The sequence below is a fragment of the Mugil cephalus genome, chromosome 20 (assembly GCF_022458985.1).
Source record: "Mugil cephalus isolate CIBA_MC_2020 chromosome 20, CIBA_Mcephalus_1.1, whole genome shotgun sequence".
In the NCBI taxonomy this organism is placed as follows: domain Eukaryota; kingdom Metazoa; phylum Chordata; class Actinopteri; order Mugiliformes; family Mugilidae; genus Mugil; species Mugil cephalus.
The window spans coordinates 12,460,590-12,477,458 of NC_061789.1; the positions used below are offsets into that span (position 1 = coordinate 12,460,590).

The 16,869-nt window shown below is 42.4% G+C and overlaps 1 protein-coding gene across 5 annotated transcripts in view; it reads right to left on the reverse strand.

The window, feature by feature from the left end:
• The window catches only part of LOC124998371 (potassium voltage-gated channel subfamily C member 1-like), a 51,280-nt gene that overhangs the window by 28,010 nt on the left and 6,401 nt on the right, over nucleotides 1–16,869 (reverse strand). For all 5 annotated transcript variants that reach the window (XR_007111052.1, XR_007111051.1, XM_047572723.1 and 2 more), the window contains exons 2-3: nucleotides 7,292–7,423; nucleotides 3,399–4,260 (exon numbers count right to left, since the gene is read on the reverse strand). Coding sequence is in view for 3 of the 5 variants with exons in the window: in XM_047572723.1 (XP_047428679.1) it covers nucleotides 3,399–4,260; nucleotides 7,292–7,423 (994 nt within the window). In the remaining 2 variants the exon portion in view is untranslated. The remainder of the gene's footprint in view (nucleotides 1–3,398; nucleotides 4,261–7,291; nucleotides 7,424–16,869) is intronic.

Sequence of the window (16,869 nt, forward strand, 5' to 3'; positions counted from 1 at the left end):
GTTTTAGGACAGAAGAAAGGGAGATAAATGGTTTTTGAAAAATGAAATAAGTAAAAGGAATGTGTTAATAGCACGGTACATATTTGGAAGAAGCAGAGAAAGTTGGGAGATTGGGATGAAAATGAAGAATAACGGTTGGTAAAGAGAATAAGGAGAGTGCAGGGGGTGATAATAGCAGAACGGGTTGAGAGTATTAAAGCAATAAAAATGGAAAAGGGCGATAAGAGCAAAGGGCAAAGAAAAGAAATAAGAGGATAAGAAACTGAAGCTGAAAAATTAAAGGTGCATGAGAAGTAGGAGGAGGAGAAAAATGTTAACGACTGGTAGAAATAAATGAATATATAAAATACACGTAGTAAGGTTAACTAACTACTATGTCCTCACTCGTATTTTAACCACCACATACAGTGTATGAATCCCTTTGCAGCTGGGAGCTAGTGAACCAGTCATTTAGGTAGCCTTCTTATATATTTACCTAAATGTTTCCAAAAAACGGCAGAACATAAAAAATAAAACATTGTACCTACCTACCTGCACTTGAACAGTGACAATTCCTAGATTGGCCTAGAACAATCCGTACGTTACGGAGCAGGTTCCGTAACGTACGGATTGTTCTAGGCCAGCCTGGGAAGCTCTTCAATTGTTTGTACTTCTAGCTCTTCTGTGACAGTATCTAAATTTTCCACACTACAAGGGTGTCAACTGCACATCAGCCAGGAAAGTAATAAAGATGTTTCAATTCATTATTTTTACACGCGATAACTGTGATGCACATGTGATTGAAATCCTGGACGGAAACCCTGGGAAGGTTTTTCACACGTATATTTTGTTGAGAGATACAAGTCAGGCTTGTTGGTTAAATCTTAAGCTTTCAAATGACTACTCGGCAGTGTAATTTCCATTTGTCTTCTTTGTATGCTTCAGACATTGACATCTGGAAGAGAGTGGATTGTGTCGGTAATAAACGGTACTTTTACTGCTGTGCATAAAATAAAGACGACATTGGAAGATATTGAACCAGCTGAGGCAGCAGGAGGGTTTTGTCAGGCCACTGAGGGGCTTGGACTATGAAATGTGTTTTAAATATTTTCCGAGCATGATGCCACTGTCCATTTGCCTTTCGATTGTTTGTACTTCTATAAGTCATTGTTAAGATTTAATAAAAAATAAAAACTAAGTATTCAGCCCAGTGTCCGATGTCAACATTCAGGTTTTCAGAGTCTCTTCTCCTGCACTAAAATTGCAAATAAAAGGTTCCCCTTCAGTTCCTGATTAAATTGCTTGTTCCTAGAGGCCTTAGAGGGTTTTTAAGATGCAGTGAGTTACTCTTATTCTTTTTCCAGTTTGTTTGACCGCGAGGTTCACATTACGCTTTCCAAGCTCGGCCATTCATCCCAAATTTTGTAATTGATTTATAAAACATTTCGACCCAAAGTCGGCGGTGTTCAAGTGCTGTTGCTCGCAGAGAGTTTCGTTTCTGTTCTCAAGATTGAATGTTGAAATTTCTGAAGCAAGGACGAATGTCGGACACTTAATCCCTCATGTTTTTAACTCCAAGGTTCCAAGGTTTTAGGATTTACTGTCATCCCAAAGACATGAGGCAGATGATAGGGGACAAACTAAGTCACCGCAACATAGGATCTAGGTTTACTCTGTACATCAGATAAGTGCTGCTGAAATGTGGCAGTAGTCAGGTCACTCTCAGAGTGGAGCTCATCTCAGTCCGGTCTTCAGCAGCCTCAGGCCAATAACAGTCTTTCATATATTTCTCTGACAATTGACGGCCTTAAGCATTTTCCGTGCTCTCATTTCTCTTCCTATATTAATTTGTCTTCTCCAGACATAGGGACTCCTTTGTTCATCTCTGTCTAAAATATATTTCTCTCAATACCTTTTTATACTGTTTTGTCTTTATGTAGTTGGAGTCCTTAAACGTTTTTTTTTTCCCCCGTATACCCTTAAGCAGACATGTCAAAATTCAAGGGAATTATATTAATTCTGGCCAATTTCTGACCGACGGTATATTACACACACACCACAGATACTACACGCCCAGCTGCACATTACTGCTGATCTATTGACACTGTCGTTAGAGGTCAGTGGTCATCCACGCCCGAGACTTTTAATTAAATTTGAGCAAGCTCAGCAAACGAAATGGGCAAACGAAAAGCGGACTCTAAATACAGGGGCTTCCGAGACAGGTGTGTGTGGCGGAAGATGAGACAACAAAACCAGGGCAAGAACCTAGACAGTCAGCAAAAGCTACACGAGGTATTAGCGGTTAAAAAAAAAAAGAGTGTGGCGTCACAGCGGACCGTGTTCACAAAAAGCGAAATCCCTAAGCAAGGCTGCTGTGAGAGCTAGATTCGTTGTGGCCGAAGGAATAGCTAAATCATCCTGAGGATGGTCCCCACCGGGGGGATGGTTTGTGAAGAGGTGCATGATTAAAGTGTGCCCCGTAATGGGTCCAGACAAAAAGTAAGCATTTTTAAATGTAAGCCTCAGCAGAAAAACTGTTGCTGATCCGGTTTGGGAGCTTGCCACCGATTTACACAGCTGATGGGAAAGGGAAAAGACTTGGCTGCATATTCCCTTGCTGTGGATGAGAGCACTGACACGACAGATGCTGCACAACTGTGAGTCTTCATCCGTGGAGTTGACTCCGGTTACGGAGGATACTTTGGGGAAGTAAATCATTGCATGGCACAACCACGGAACTATATAAATGTGCAAATCATAGGTCTTCAACAAGGGGTCCGCGACCCCTAGGAGGTCCGCGGAGACACTGCACGGGGGTCGCAAAATCTTTGGTTGATTAGACATTTTTATATATGTGTATATATGTGTGTTTTTAAATTTTAACCCACAAATTCAAATTTCTTTAAATATACATTAACATGCATCCAACATATTTTAGTAAAGGGATGAGGAATATCTTAATTATGAATGCAGAATGATGATAATAACGTGTACTTATAAATAGCACTGGGCTGAGTTTAATATACTTAATCTATCCATCAGTTTGGGGGTCCTTGAAAAACGTGGTGTAAATGAAACTGAGCTGGGAAAAGCTGACGCGGCTGAGGACAGATGGAGCGACTGCGTTGTCCACTGCATCATACGCATAAATAACCTTTGAAAATGAACCATATACCAGTGTTACACAAGCCAGAGTCTCCACTAATTTCAGTCCTTTGCAGAGATTTGCTTTGCCCCCATAGATAGATGAGTTGTTTGACTCTAATTTGATTAAATTCGTTTACTTTGCCGGTTGTGGTAATTTAAACTAAGGCTTCTTTTCTTTCTGGAGAAATGACATGGTTGTTTTTTGCCCTTGTATCTACACAACATCCTGAGATTTCAAGATTATTTCAGTTCAGTTCTGGTCGACTACTCACCTGCCCTGTTGATCTCGATGATCTCTTCCTGTGCCAGCGGGCAGTCTCCGGTGCCCATTATGCTGCCAGATCCCACCATGCCTGGCCCTAGCACATTGCCCATCAACCTGTGTGGTGAGGCAGTTGCCATGGCAAGGGCATCTGGCTTGCAGTAGTTAGGGCTGCCAGGCTGTGGCGCTCTCGGGATGTGTTTGTTCCTCTTCTTGGGGAGCTTCTGCTTGGCCATGGCCAGGGAGTAGTACATGCCGAAGTTGTTGACAATCACAGGCACGGGCATAGCAATGGTCAGCACACCCGCCAGGGCACAGAGGGCACCCACCAACATTCCCGACCATGTCTCAGGGTACATATCCCCATATCCCAGTGTGGTCATGGTCACCACGGCCCACCAGAAGCCAATTGGGATGTTCTTGAAATTGGTGTGGGCTGCAGCCGTTGGATCATCTGGGTCGGCACCGATGCGTTCGGCGTAGTAGATCATGGTAGCAAAGATGAGGACACCCAGTGCCAGGAAAATGATGAGCAGCAGGAACTCGTTGGTGCTCGCCCGCAGAGTGTGGCCCAAGACCCGTAAACCGACAAAGTGGCGGGTAAGCTTGAATATACGCAGGATGCGGACGAAGCGTACCACACGCAGAAAGCTCAGCGCATCTTTGGCTGTTTTGGAGGAGAGGCCGCTCAGCGCCACCTCCAGGTAAAAGGGCACGATGGCCACAAAGTCTATGATGTTAAGGGTGCTGCGGAAGAATTCTGCCTTGTCGGGACAGAAGATGACGCGCAGCAACACCTCAATGGTGAACCAGATGACGCACACACCCTCCACATATGTCAGCCAGCCATCTGTAACCACCTCATACACTATCTGTAGGGTAGAAGAAAAAAAATAAATGGTTACTTGATTTGATCATGCCTTTACTCTTTTATTCATAAATTCACTGAAAGATATGGAGGCACTACTGTTTTACCACATATTTAATGCATTTATACTTGTATCTTAGGATCCCACTTAATTTTATTCAGTTCAGTATGCAATAAATTCTCATTTAATTCATATCAGATAATATGTCACACACAGCACTGTCATTGGATAAAACAAAGCAGCGGAAGGAGAAGCAACGATCCCCAAAAAGCCATCAGGGTTGAGAAAAGGAAAAGCGATTGAACCCATGCTTCTCTAGTGGAATACAATGACAGTAAAAGGCATATAATTAGAATTATTTGGGCATGAGACAGCATAAGTTTAGGAGGCTTTGTCAAGGTTAAAACCCAGCGGTGTTGTCATTGTTATCTTGGCTTAAGGCTTTGAGACAAGACGTGAGCTTTTACCTCACAAAGAAGGTCACACCACAGGAAATGTTGGATTGAGCACTTTTGGAGGGAGTCCCACAGCAGGGACCCCGTGGACTTCTTATCAGGATATCTTAGCCTTTATCTCTTCATTCCCTTTTTTAATCTGTCTCTTATAAAACACACAAACTCTTTAAAGACGTAATCCTGAATGGTCTTTCTTAAATATTACAATCTCTAAAGAACCCATATGGACCGGTTCACGGTCTGGGTTAAGTGGGGGATATAATGCTTTGCTTGGTCCCATAGGACATGTTAGATGTTTAGTGGACAGCTGTTTCCCACAGTTGTGCTGAATGTGTGACGTAGTGTATGGGGAGGTGTAAAGACCCGGGTGACTGTGGTCAGATTAATTGTTCAGAGTATCTCTGTAATGACAATGCTTGTTGGATACTCTCTGTTTGAAGAGAACCTACCAGTGTTAATTTCACTAAAACTAATATTTGATGATAAAAACTACGATAAAATGAGTGCCTTCTTCTGTCAGCGAGGCAAGACTAAAATGTTATTTGATGCGTTACGATGTTATGATGTGCATGGTCTCTCCGTACAGGCTGACTGTCTTTCAAAATGTGTGTCCTGGTCATTAGATTGGATAAGGGCCATTTGAGATCTAATCTCAGGCAGTTACAAGCTGCCAGAAGCTCTGCAGTTACAATTTAGGTGGGAAGAATATGCGATTTAAAGGTGCATCACTCCGCTATTTATCCAGCCACCAGCATTGTTAGTAAGCTAACGGTGAAGCACTTTTTAAGTAACTGTTTTGCTACGTGGAGTTATCGTGTTCTGCTGCCCCCTGCTGACTTGTTACTGCCACATATTTAAACAGTGTATAGTAGAGTGTATAAAAGATTAGCATTTATCAAACAAAAACGTCCATGAATGTAGTTCTTGGAATGAATCATTCTTCTGTGCCAGTCCAAGTACAAAGTAATACAGTAAATGTCATTCAAGTTGCAATTTATTGCTCTAAGGCATTTTATCGCCTTATATTTTTTCTCAGTATGCATCAAACTGTTGATTTTGTCAGCTTCCCTGCTATCCCTCTGATGGATTTGTTTATATTTGTTTGTAGCCTGAGGATGGCCTGTTTACATGCACTGAGAGACACTTTAAATACATTTTGTCACATCGTAACAGCAGTTTCATAAAGCAAACTAAGATAACCCCAAAAAGAATCAACTTTGGCAAAACAACAAAACAGTGCCCCACACGTATCCACGAAGCAACTTAGGGCTTCATATTAAAGAATGTGATCTCTAAAGCATATGTCTTCAATAGGGGGTCCACGACCCCTAGGGGGTACATGGAGGTACTGCAGGGGGGTCGCAAAGTATTTGGTTGATTAGACATTTTTTGTATATATTTTTCAATTTTACCCCCACAAATTTAAATTTCTTTAAAATACACATTAACATGAATCCAACATATTTTAGTAAAGGGATAACAGATAGCTTAATACTGAATGCAAAATTATAATAATAGTGTATATTTATAAGTAGCACTAGGTCGAGTTTAATATATAACACATATAGTAGGTAGGGGGTCCCTACTTTATCTCTCCATCAGTTTGGGTTCCTTGGCCTGAAAAACGTTGCAGACCCCTGCTCTAAAGCCAACCTCAAATTTAGATGGGATTTGAATAACCTCCGTTTAAAAATAAATCCTCTGAGTCGAGTCCAAATTTATTTTATAACTATAATTTAGTTTAAGACAAAACTGTGTCAGTGTACAAAAATAGCCTGATGTATCTGTACAATACAAAGCCCATTGTGTAGCGTAAAGAAGGCACCAACCAAACCGAAGCACAACAAACATTCTATTTTTGGCTGCAATAAGTGATCTCAAGAGTCTTCGTGCAGCCTTGTCCTGCATTGCTGGTACACTTGTGTGTAGCACAGCTGGTCTGTGAGAGAGAGACACTACTGTGACCGGCTGTTGAGCCCAGCAAAGGAATGCAAAACGAGAGAAAAGTGATGAAAGCAAGCAAATAGCAAAGAAGGCTCTTCTCGTTTTAGATTTCCATCTCAGCATTAACGTTCAATTAAGAAAATATTTTAACGGCACCTTGGATGACAGATATATAAGTAAGTTAGGTCCATATATATTTTGACACAGACACAATTTTGTATTATTTTAACTGCATCGAATGGAATCTGGGCCTCATGTGAGCGGAGACTCTCATCTTTAATTTGAAGGCATTTACACCAGCAAAGGTGTTAAAGAAGTAAAACAATTTTTATACACTCAACATTTTTTCATGGTCTTAAATACAAATTAGATTAATTGTAAAAGATCATTTTGAAGGCTGTGTAGAGAATCGATGGAAAATTTGTTCTCTGGCTGTAATCTTTGCAGTGAGTTCTAGTGCGACTTTTTAGACTAAGAGACAGAAGATAAGAAGCACTGTCACCGAAGGCCTTTCCCCAATGAAACTGTTTTGTTCAGTATGATGAATAATCACTATCAAGAGCAGGTAACATCAAAACCACTCCTTCTCCTCTAGCGACATACCGATTCAAACAAACTGTTTTACCAAAACTTACCTCCTCGCGGACCACATTGTCGACAGTGACATTCTCAGTTTTGTTATAGATGGTGTTAAAGGCTTCGTGGGTCTCCAGGCAGAAGGTGGAGATGGAGAGGAGGATGAAGAAGAGTGAGCCAAAAGCCACATACTGCATAAAGAGAAGCAGAGAGATTGGGAAGAAGAAAAAAAAAAGAAAGGTGTTACATTTTGCGCCTCAAGCATGCTCCTTTTTTCCCCCAAGTAACATAAGAAACTGCACAGGCACATTTCTCTGTGCCTTTGTGACTAGCATGTTCAACCCATTATTAGTGGTGGAGGAAGGAGGGAGTTGAGCCTTTGCGGTATTTGGAAAGATGTGGTGATGCCAAGAGGCTGCAGATAGGGGGCGCCAATAGCACACGGAGGAAACTGGAGGAACGCTGTTATTTCTGTTTAAATGTCCTGATTGCTGCAACCCCATTGATTGCATTGACGGACGAGGACGGACAGTGTAAAAGGAATGAGAAAGGGACACACGGCGTGTCTTTTTTGTATACATCTGTACTGGAAAGAGATGAAGGGAAACATTTAATACACCGTGCATGTGCAGAAATCCAGGGAATATGTGAACTGTCCAGTGGCTGCAACCACCGTTCTGGAGTCGTGTGTAACATAGGATTTAGATAAAATGCCTCTTGGTGTGTATGCGTTGGGGGATGGGCGAAGGAGTGTCAGGTCAGGTCTGAAAACAGTCAGATGAAGACTACTTCTGATCCTCGGGTAGCACATCAAGTCCCACAGCTTATTATCATGGTCTAATTTAACACTGCTATCTGGAGCTGCCCTGGATACTCACACTCGCAGATTTGCTGCCATCATTTCAGAGGATATTACATTAACATTAATTTTCTAGACACTTATCATGGCCAAACGCATTACTTGCCAAAGACTAACCCTAGCCCTAATCCTAACCCTAAACTTAGGGTTTAACTAAACCATATTACCATATGTGTTATCTAAACTCTTAATTTAATATGTTACATTAAGGGGGCGTGTGTTATGTAAAAGGAAGTCGAGTCCACACAATATGACAATATGATTTATATCCCCTCATGTAGCTATGTAGTCATGTAGTGGGGACATAAATCACACTGTCATATGTACATTAGCACAGCTAGGCATGCACACACCTGCAGGTGGCCATAAAAAAGACACCTCCACAACCCAGCCTACAATGTGTTTACAACCAGCCCACTTCCATAATGTGACTAGTCAATGCACCAGCTGCAATCAACGGAAAACAAAACAGCTGATGGAGGGGAACTCCGTTGAGTAAAAGAGAAATACGACCGGAAACCTAAGGTCTTTGTGTCTGCCGGCAATGCATCTTCATAAAAGGTCTGCATCACAAAAGAAAAAAAAAATGAGGGGATTTCTATCCATAACATATGAAACAATTTTGCAACGATTTCAAAAACCGTGCAGCTTCCTTTGAAATGCACAGTGTAGGAAAGATATATAACGAGACAGTGTTGAACTAACAGCTACAAAATTCCAGCGTTTACTATTTTGTGGATCTAATGTAGCTGAGTGGATACGATGAAACAACACTATCCTTAAGGTGAACACTGAAGTTTGTGTTAAACCAGGTGTTAAATTAAAAAAACAAACAAAAAACAAAACAAAACGCATCTTAAGTGTCATTTGCACCTGAGTAGTATGACCTGGGGAGTTCTACTAATTTGTAATAATTGGGGAGTTCATCTCTGTTCTTAATGCCATGCAAATCTCCTATGTATGTAATCTGTGAAGTAAAAATTACTCCCGAAATTACACAAATATCCAGAGGTCCTGTGATAAAACTAGTCCCATGGAGCTCATTCAAATATTGTCATGTAGTCCATAAATTCTCCTCCCGGCAATCAATAGAGACTTATGACGTCTTCATCATCATTTTATTTTATGTATATATAAATAGCTCACCGTAACGTTAACTGTGGAAGGTTGTAGTTCTGTAAAAACCTTATCAGAACTAGTGGAGTAGAAGCATAAAGTAGCATAACATAGACACTCATAGTGTGCATGTCCTGTGCAAATGTGCCACATGCATGAAACGGCCAAAATTTCTTAATAGCTTGATGCCCCCAGGTAACACTAATCTTAGGGCTTAAGTTTTGGGTCAAAATGGGTCAAAACTGATTGAAATGGAGATGAAGCAAAAATTCACTAAGAAAAATCTGTCCCCTCATGACCTGTTCCCTTCCGGTGAATGTGAGCTGGCGCTCTGTTTCCTGTAGCTTCCATTTTCCGACGCTGTCGAAATCAGTCTGTCCTCAGTTGCTACGTCACTATTTTTTTCCGATGGAAGTGTTTGTCAGGCTCCTCCCAGCTAATCATTCCTTCATCCGCAAGATGTCCGTTGCGCAGCCCTCCTCCTCCCTATCTCCACCTCCGCATGGTCATCCTAGGAGTCTTCATCAGGGGTCTCCTTCAGCCACTTCCCAACTTCATCGTGTTCACCTCTGGCACCACGAGCATCTAGACTCCAAGATGTCTTGTCCCTATCTACCTTCATCACCTGAGATCCAGCTCTATCTTGGTGTCTAACCTCCAAACTACTACCAACGGTTATTGAATGTCCATGTCTCCTCAACAAGTGTTCATTCTTCACCATGTTAGCCTCCTCTTATGGAACAGCTGAATAGACGGGATATGAGATAAAGTGCAAAAAAACAAAAACAAAAAACAACATACATTCAATCTTTTACACTTTTACCAGAGCCAGATACCTATTTTCTTGGCTTTCCAATTCATCCATATTTTGGGACTAGTTCTGTGATGCAGAAAGTCTTAGAATTAGTGTGCATCCCAGATGTGGCTACTGTGCATGGTTTTCATGTTTCACAGATAAATATTATATTATATATATATGCCCAAACATGTACTCGCAGCTCTTCCGCAACTATTTCTAATGTAGAGTTGTGGCATCACTTCAGTTGTGTAACAGACAAATAGTCTAATATCGCATTGAGTGTGTCATTGTAATTAAGATCTAACATCTCCATTTGGATGATGACAGGTGCTTTTTCCACATTATCCTCCAATGGATTTCAGAGCCATTTCAAATAAAACTCTTGAGCTCCAAAGTGCGCAAAATCCGCAGTTGGGAGCACAATGAAATAGACAGGCTCTTGAACCAAAACTGAAATGTTCCAGAAGATCTGGTGAAGACCAGCAAACCAGCAGTGAGGAGTAGATGATGAAAAGGTGGAAGTCCAGATGGTACAATTGTAGGAGGAGACCAGAAAGGAATGTGACTGTCAACGAAAAGGTCACTTAAATGAATGAGTTCCCATGGTCCCAAGAATAGGTTTTATTGTCAACACAGTGTACTTTGATTCATTGAATATGCTGCTATCTTCTGCTATTTTATTTTTTTTTATTAATTGCTTTGACAACAATGTTTTGTGTTAGACATTGGGACATCCTGATAGTATGGAACTAGTCTTCTAACACCATTCTGAGACAGGTTGCTCCAAATGTTGGCAGTATTATGAAGGAAGGCAGAATTAAATTGCAACGTGTAATGTGTTCATATTGAGAACATTACCAGAGTAATTGCAATTGATTCAGTTGATTCGTTTAATGGTAGTGGAACTTTGGGACTAGCTAAAGGTTAGCAAAGCTGACCTATTATTCCATCGTAAATAATATGGCATAATAGGTTAGCTTTGCTAAGTGTTACCAAACTACCAAAGATGTAATCCAGTAACAGTTAGCTGACACACAGTTAGCCCGATGCTGCTGCTGCTCAACATACTGTAACACTCTTGGATTTGCCTTCTCTCCCGCTAGTTTCACCATTGATAAGCCAGTTGGAACCACGTGCACTCAGTCACCTGCTGAGAACAACGAAACAGGGAATGGTGGTACACAAGTGAGAAAAAGAAAAAACACTGCACACACACAAAGCACATGCAGAAACACTGATGGCACATGACACCCCCTCCCGTAAGACCAAACCACCGTTTGGCCAACGAGGGTCCCGTCACACAAACTGACGGTGGTCTCACCAACAAGGCAGTGCGCTGGCCATGACACTATCTGTTCCCCTCTTGTACTTGATCCCAATGCCAACATCTTGTACCAACAGGGCCCAAGTCGTTGGTTGTGGTTGCAGATCTGGGCTAGAGGGACAAGAGGGTTGTGATCAATAAACAGTTACTGGAGATGAAATGGAGCCAACATAATTGCAAGGTTGCAAGGTAATGGCCAACGTCTCCTTTTCGATATCTGAGTAGACCCGTCGACAGCGTCAGAGCGGCCACGTCTCCCTCACCTTAATGAACACAGAACAGCACCTCCTCCAGAAGCACTAGCATCAACCTTTAGCTTGAATAGCCGGAAGAAGTCAGTTGCAGCCAGGACAGGAGCGCTGCAGAGGAGAAACTTGACATTTTCAAGAGACATGTTTATAATCACCAGTCCGCACAAAAGGGACTGCAGTGCTGCACAGCTGTGCGAAAGTAGGCAAACCACACAGAAGCTCCTACGAAAACACCAAATCTAATTAGCCATGCCCAAAAAACATTTAAACTCACACTCTTAGTGGTGACACTGCAATACCAACACCAATATATGTACACACACATTAGTACACAACAGTACAACACCAAACAGGATAAGCTGAGGTTGGAGAGATGCATGTCTCCACTTCAGACAACAGTCTATGGAGTTATTTCTCCATCTTGAGATCTGATGAGTCGTTTCAAGCATATTAATGTGACACAACCATGTCATTCATCTGTGCTCAGTTGTGGTAATTTTGTAATCAGTATCAGGCACTTTATCGTCTACCATACAGGGACTCTTCAAAGAGATCAGTATGAGCGGAACCAGGTTCATTACCACTAAAACTTCATCACACTAGTAATTCATGTCATCTTGTGAAAAGGAAAGGTCTTCTCTTCCCTGCAAGGTCACACAATGCAATGACTGTCTACACTAAGAAACACAACACAATTCAATTCAACAAATCAGTTTTTGGCAAAACATCTGACATAAACTGCACAATCGTCAACTTTGAAGGGCCATGGATACTGCTGGGAGACAAGGTCAGACAGGCTGAATCCAAGAGCAAAGTGGACAAAAGACACACCCTTACTCCCAGTCCTTTCCTGTGTCCTAAAGATCCATGCTTAGCATAAATGACATCGTTCAAGTGCACCATGTGACACAAGATAACAAGCACTAAACACTGAATAAGAAACACTTTAGAGAGAAAATGAGTTCCCTGATCCATCTGTACAGATTTTGGGAGAACTGAAACACACTTCAATGTCAACAAAAACATATTGGGGCTTTTAGGGAATGGACCAACACTGTCTACAGTGGTGTATTGGAGTGGCTACCAACAGGGCGCAAGAAGCATGAGGTGCCACTTGGTTCAGTCTGTCAACAAACTGATGGTATGGCAGATTTTACCAGATGACATTATTCATGTAATTTCATCAGTGGCCAGAAGAAATGGCGTAAACTGAGTCTGGAGTTACACATCAGCTGTAGTGATGGAGTCTGCTACAGTCTTAGGTTCTTTTAATGGCTGATTCACTACTACCAAATGGTGCATTCTCAGATAAGGTAGAAACAAGCTGAAACGTCATCTCAAGTACACACAAAATCCATGGTATATCAAATCTAATACTAGTCACTTAAAGAATGCATAGTTTTCTTCCCTATTTGCTTCTTCCTTTCTGGGCGTATGGCAGAGCTCTTGGTGCACTTTGAGTTTCTGGAGTCCTGCATGTTATCCCTGGATTTTGTGATGTTTAGCTCCAGGTTATTGTGAGAACACCATTCTGTCAGATTCTGGACCTTCAATCTCATTGTCTCCTGTCCAATATCAAGCACCACTATCATATAGTGGTGTCATCAGCATATTTGATGGTGGTGTTGAGACGATGAATGGCAGAGCAATCATGGGTGAAGAGGGAGGACTAAGGATATGCCCCTGTGGTCTCATCCTGATGATCCAAGGTCTGTTACTCAAGAAATACAGTATCCACGTACATTTGTACTCGTCAACTAACAGCATTCATACAGAGGTTTTTCCTTTGTCCAAGTGTGTAAGTGCTGTATAAAGAGCTGTTAATACTGCATGCTCTGTTGACCTGCTGGATATGCAAACTGGTATTAGTCAAGATCATCAGGGACGCAGATGTAATGTGTCCCTCAAGCCATTTCATAATGATAGGGGTTGGAGCCAATGGGCAACAGTCATTAAGTTAATTCACTGGGCTTTTCTATGGTAGTGGGGTGATCATGTGATAAATATCTCTTGTGAGGATCTGGCCTGGTGTTGTTCCAGTTATATGGGAACTGTTTGGGTAGCCAAAATGGGAGAAGAAGAGGTTAAAGGTGTCTGCTGCTTGTGGGGAAATGTAGTTGTATGTAGTCTTCTTAAGACTCCGAGTGTGAGTCTTAATCCATAGCCAGATGCATCTGAATTATTGCTCCTCTATGAGCTGCCTGTACCTCGGCTTGTCCTCACGAATGCCCTTCCTCGTGCCTTTCCGTGTAGATCCCACATCTAAATTCTGAACCCTGCGTTCTGAGCAAGGTCCTGGCAACGCCTTGGAACCACGGTTTTTGGTTGGGACATACGCTCAGCAAAAAATTGGACAGTCTATGTATGTCCTTCCACTTGTGTCCCCTCGGGAAAATATCCCAGTCTGTATCTTGAAAGCAGGGCTGTGGTTCACTTTATGACTGTCCTTGTTGATGGTCTGTGACTACAGCTGAGTGCTTTGAATAATGGGATCGGGGACAGAGACCGATGATCCCGGATATGGCAGAGGGCTGGCTATGTAGGCGTGTGTAACGTCGCAGTTGACTCGATCCTTCTTGTCTTTTGTTGGGCTGCTGACACGCTTGTGTAATTTGGTCCAGATGGACTTCAAGTTGGTATGATTAAAGCCTCCTGCTGCTTCAACACTGTTGTCTGGTTTATCCGCCAGCTACTGTGTATAGAAAGATCTGGACTAAAGCATCAGTTAATTTATATCTAAGAAGCAATAAGTGTCTTTTACTGCGTTTGCACATCGGTTGTTATTTGTATATGTACATATAGTCAAACAGTTGTAGTTCATCTTGTTGTTAAGTGACCGTGTGCCGGCAAGTGAAAACACAGGGATGACCCGTTTATGGGAGTTCAGCCATCAGCTTAGCTTGCAGCCCTTGGTTCTGCTTCCTGTATTTTCGCTGGCTCATCATGGGGAGGGGGGTGGAGAACTCTCTGCCCTCATGGGAGCCCTGGATCTCTGGAGGGATAAAGTCATATTGGCTCTAAGTGAATTGATAATTGTCTGCTATCATTAGCAGCTTAGTCCACCGTACTGCGCGTACACAGCTGGTAATACCTGTACTTGGGCGAACGGGAAACACAAAAGCCAAAGATTAACTCAAGAATTTCTGAAGAAAATGCTGTGGGATTGCCGGCAGTAATTGCCGCTTGCTCGCAGCCGCAGAATCAGAGATGAGGAAGGCTGTTTTGTATCTGGAAACACTGAGGAGAGCGTGGAAATTTAGCAGAATTGTAACTGGCCACACTGTGGTGCTATTGTGGCAAATTTTGATTAGGAAATTTTCAGCATTAGCTGGCTACTCGCCACTCCTGGAAGCCTTTACGGCTTTTAGCTAAACAAAAAAAAAAAACAAAAAAACAAATTAATATTGTTTAAGTGTCAAACCTGGCTCTGAAAGCTGCTTTAATACAATGTGAAATACGTAGCAGTCTCATACCACGGCTCCTTGTGGCATTCCTGCAGCTCTATACACTCAACAGTGAGCAAGGGTGTATAAACTCAACTGGTACGGCAGAGGGAGATCCGCTGCATTTCTCACCTCCGTCTCACACACACACACGCACACACACACACACACACACACACACACACACACACACACACACACACACACACACATACACACACACATTCCCTGCACAGCACATCACAGCAGATCATTCTGCAGTAATATGCTGCATGTGTGAATGTGCTCTGTGCATCGAGGCTAGTGGCTCACTGCACACGCTGTTTTCGTCACTCAATTAGCTGCTTTCGCTGCTGCAGGTGTCTCTGCGTTTTTTTTTTTTTTTTTAATGTGTGTGTGTGTGTTTTCTGATTATGTAATAGCCCCACTTGTGAGGCGAGAAGGACAGTGGAGATCGCTAAGAGGTGAAAGACTTTCTTTCTTTCTTTCTTGTCATCCAGAATAATACGGTGTCCCTCCCTCCTCCTCCTCCTCTCTCCCTGCACCCTCTCCTCTTACATTCGCGCTCCTCTCTCGGTCTCTCTGCCTCCTGCAATGGGTGACACGGAGAGAAAGAAAGCTCTGTCGCAGCATTATCCTAAAAAGCACAGAGGGGGAAGGGGTACCCTGGTGGACATATTGCCTATAGCACAACAAAATCACCAGGCAGGGACTGGGAGCCACAGATAGAGAGCAATTCTAAAGGTTTTTAAATTAGGAGGAAACGCTCTGAAAAATGTCAGGAGATAAAAAAATAAAATTAGGGGAGTGTGTACGACTGAATATCATCATCTGGTTGTTTTGCTGCAGAGGCACTGAGATCCCGCAGACCTTTACCAGTGTCATGTTCCATTCTGATGGTTGGAAGCAATGTATCTGATCCATAAATAAAATCGCCTCAGTCAGATCCCAGGTCTGTCAGCAGCAAAGTCTGGTAACTGCGCACTCTTCGGGACAAGGACGGTCCAGAACTCTTCCCGGGTGGCGCTGGGAACGTCGTGAAATACGCTCCTGTCGGCTTTCGGTTCGGCTTTGAATGCAGACACTTTATGAGGCAGCTTGAAGAACTGACTTAAACACACATTATGTGACAGGCGCCAGTAGATTATCCCCCCTCGTTTCTTCCTCGGCCTCTATTTGTGGGGCAGGACTTCTGCTTCTGTTTATGGTCGACCTCACCTTGAGTTTTATCAATTACTTTTAGCTATTTCTGCTTCTAACCAACTAATTATGTCCTTACATTTTATTTATCACATACCTTTTCTAACTAATTTCACCTCTTTATTAATAAAATGTTTTCCCTTTTACCAGCTGTTGCAGTTTTGTCCATTCAGTCAATTGTTCCATTGCAACGTTATTGGTTTACATATTAGCGTTTGCAGTCAATTAAAGCCTCAAGCTTTTGTTTTATTTTAAATGCTTACATATAACCGGACCTAAATGGCTGCAGGACCTCCATTGTTAAAGTCCGTTAAGGCGTACCACAATAAATAATGCTATAATGCTGATGGACCCACATAATTCAGAGGTGCAACGATGCCCTGCCTGAGACGACGCCAAAATGACACATTGGATTTTGTGCGCGGCGGTACAGTAAGCGTGTGTGAGTGTGTGGCTTTGTCACTTCGGCAATATTTGTTTCTCTTTCTTGAGGGACTGGGATTTGCCATCCCACCCTGTTGCGTAAAAAAAAAAAAAAAAAAAGGGAGAACGACAGAAAGAAGGAATGTGTGAGTGGGAAGGTTTTGCTTACAAAGGAACACCATTCAGCTGAGACATCCGCCTGAATGAGGCAAGCTGAGACGT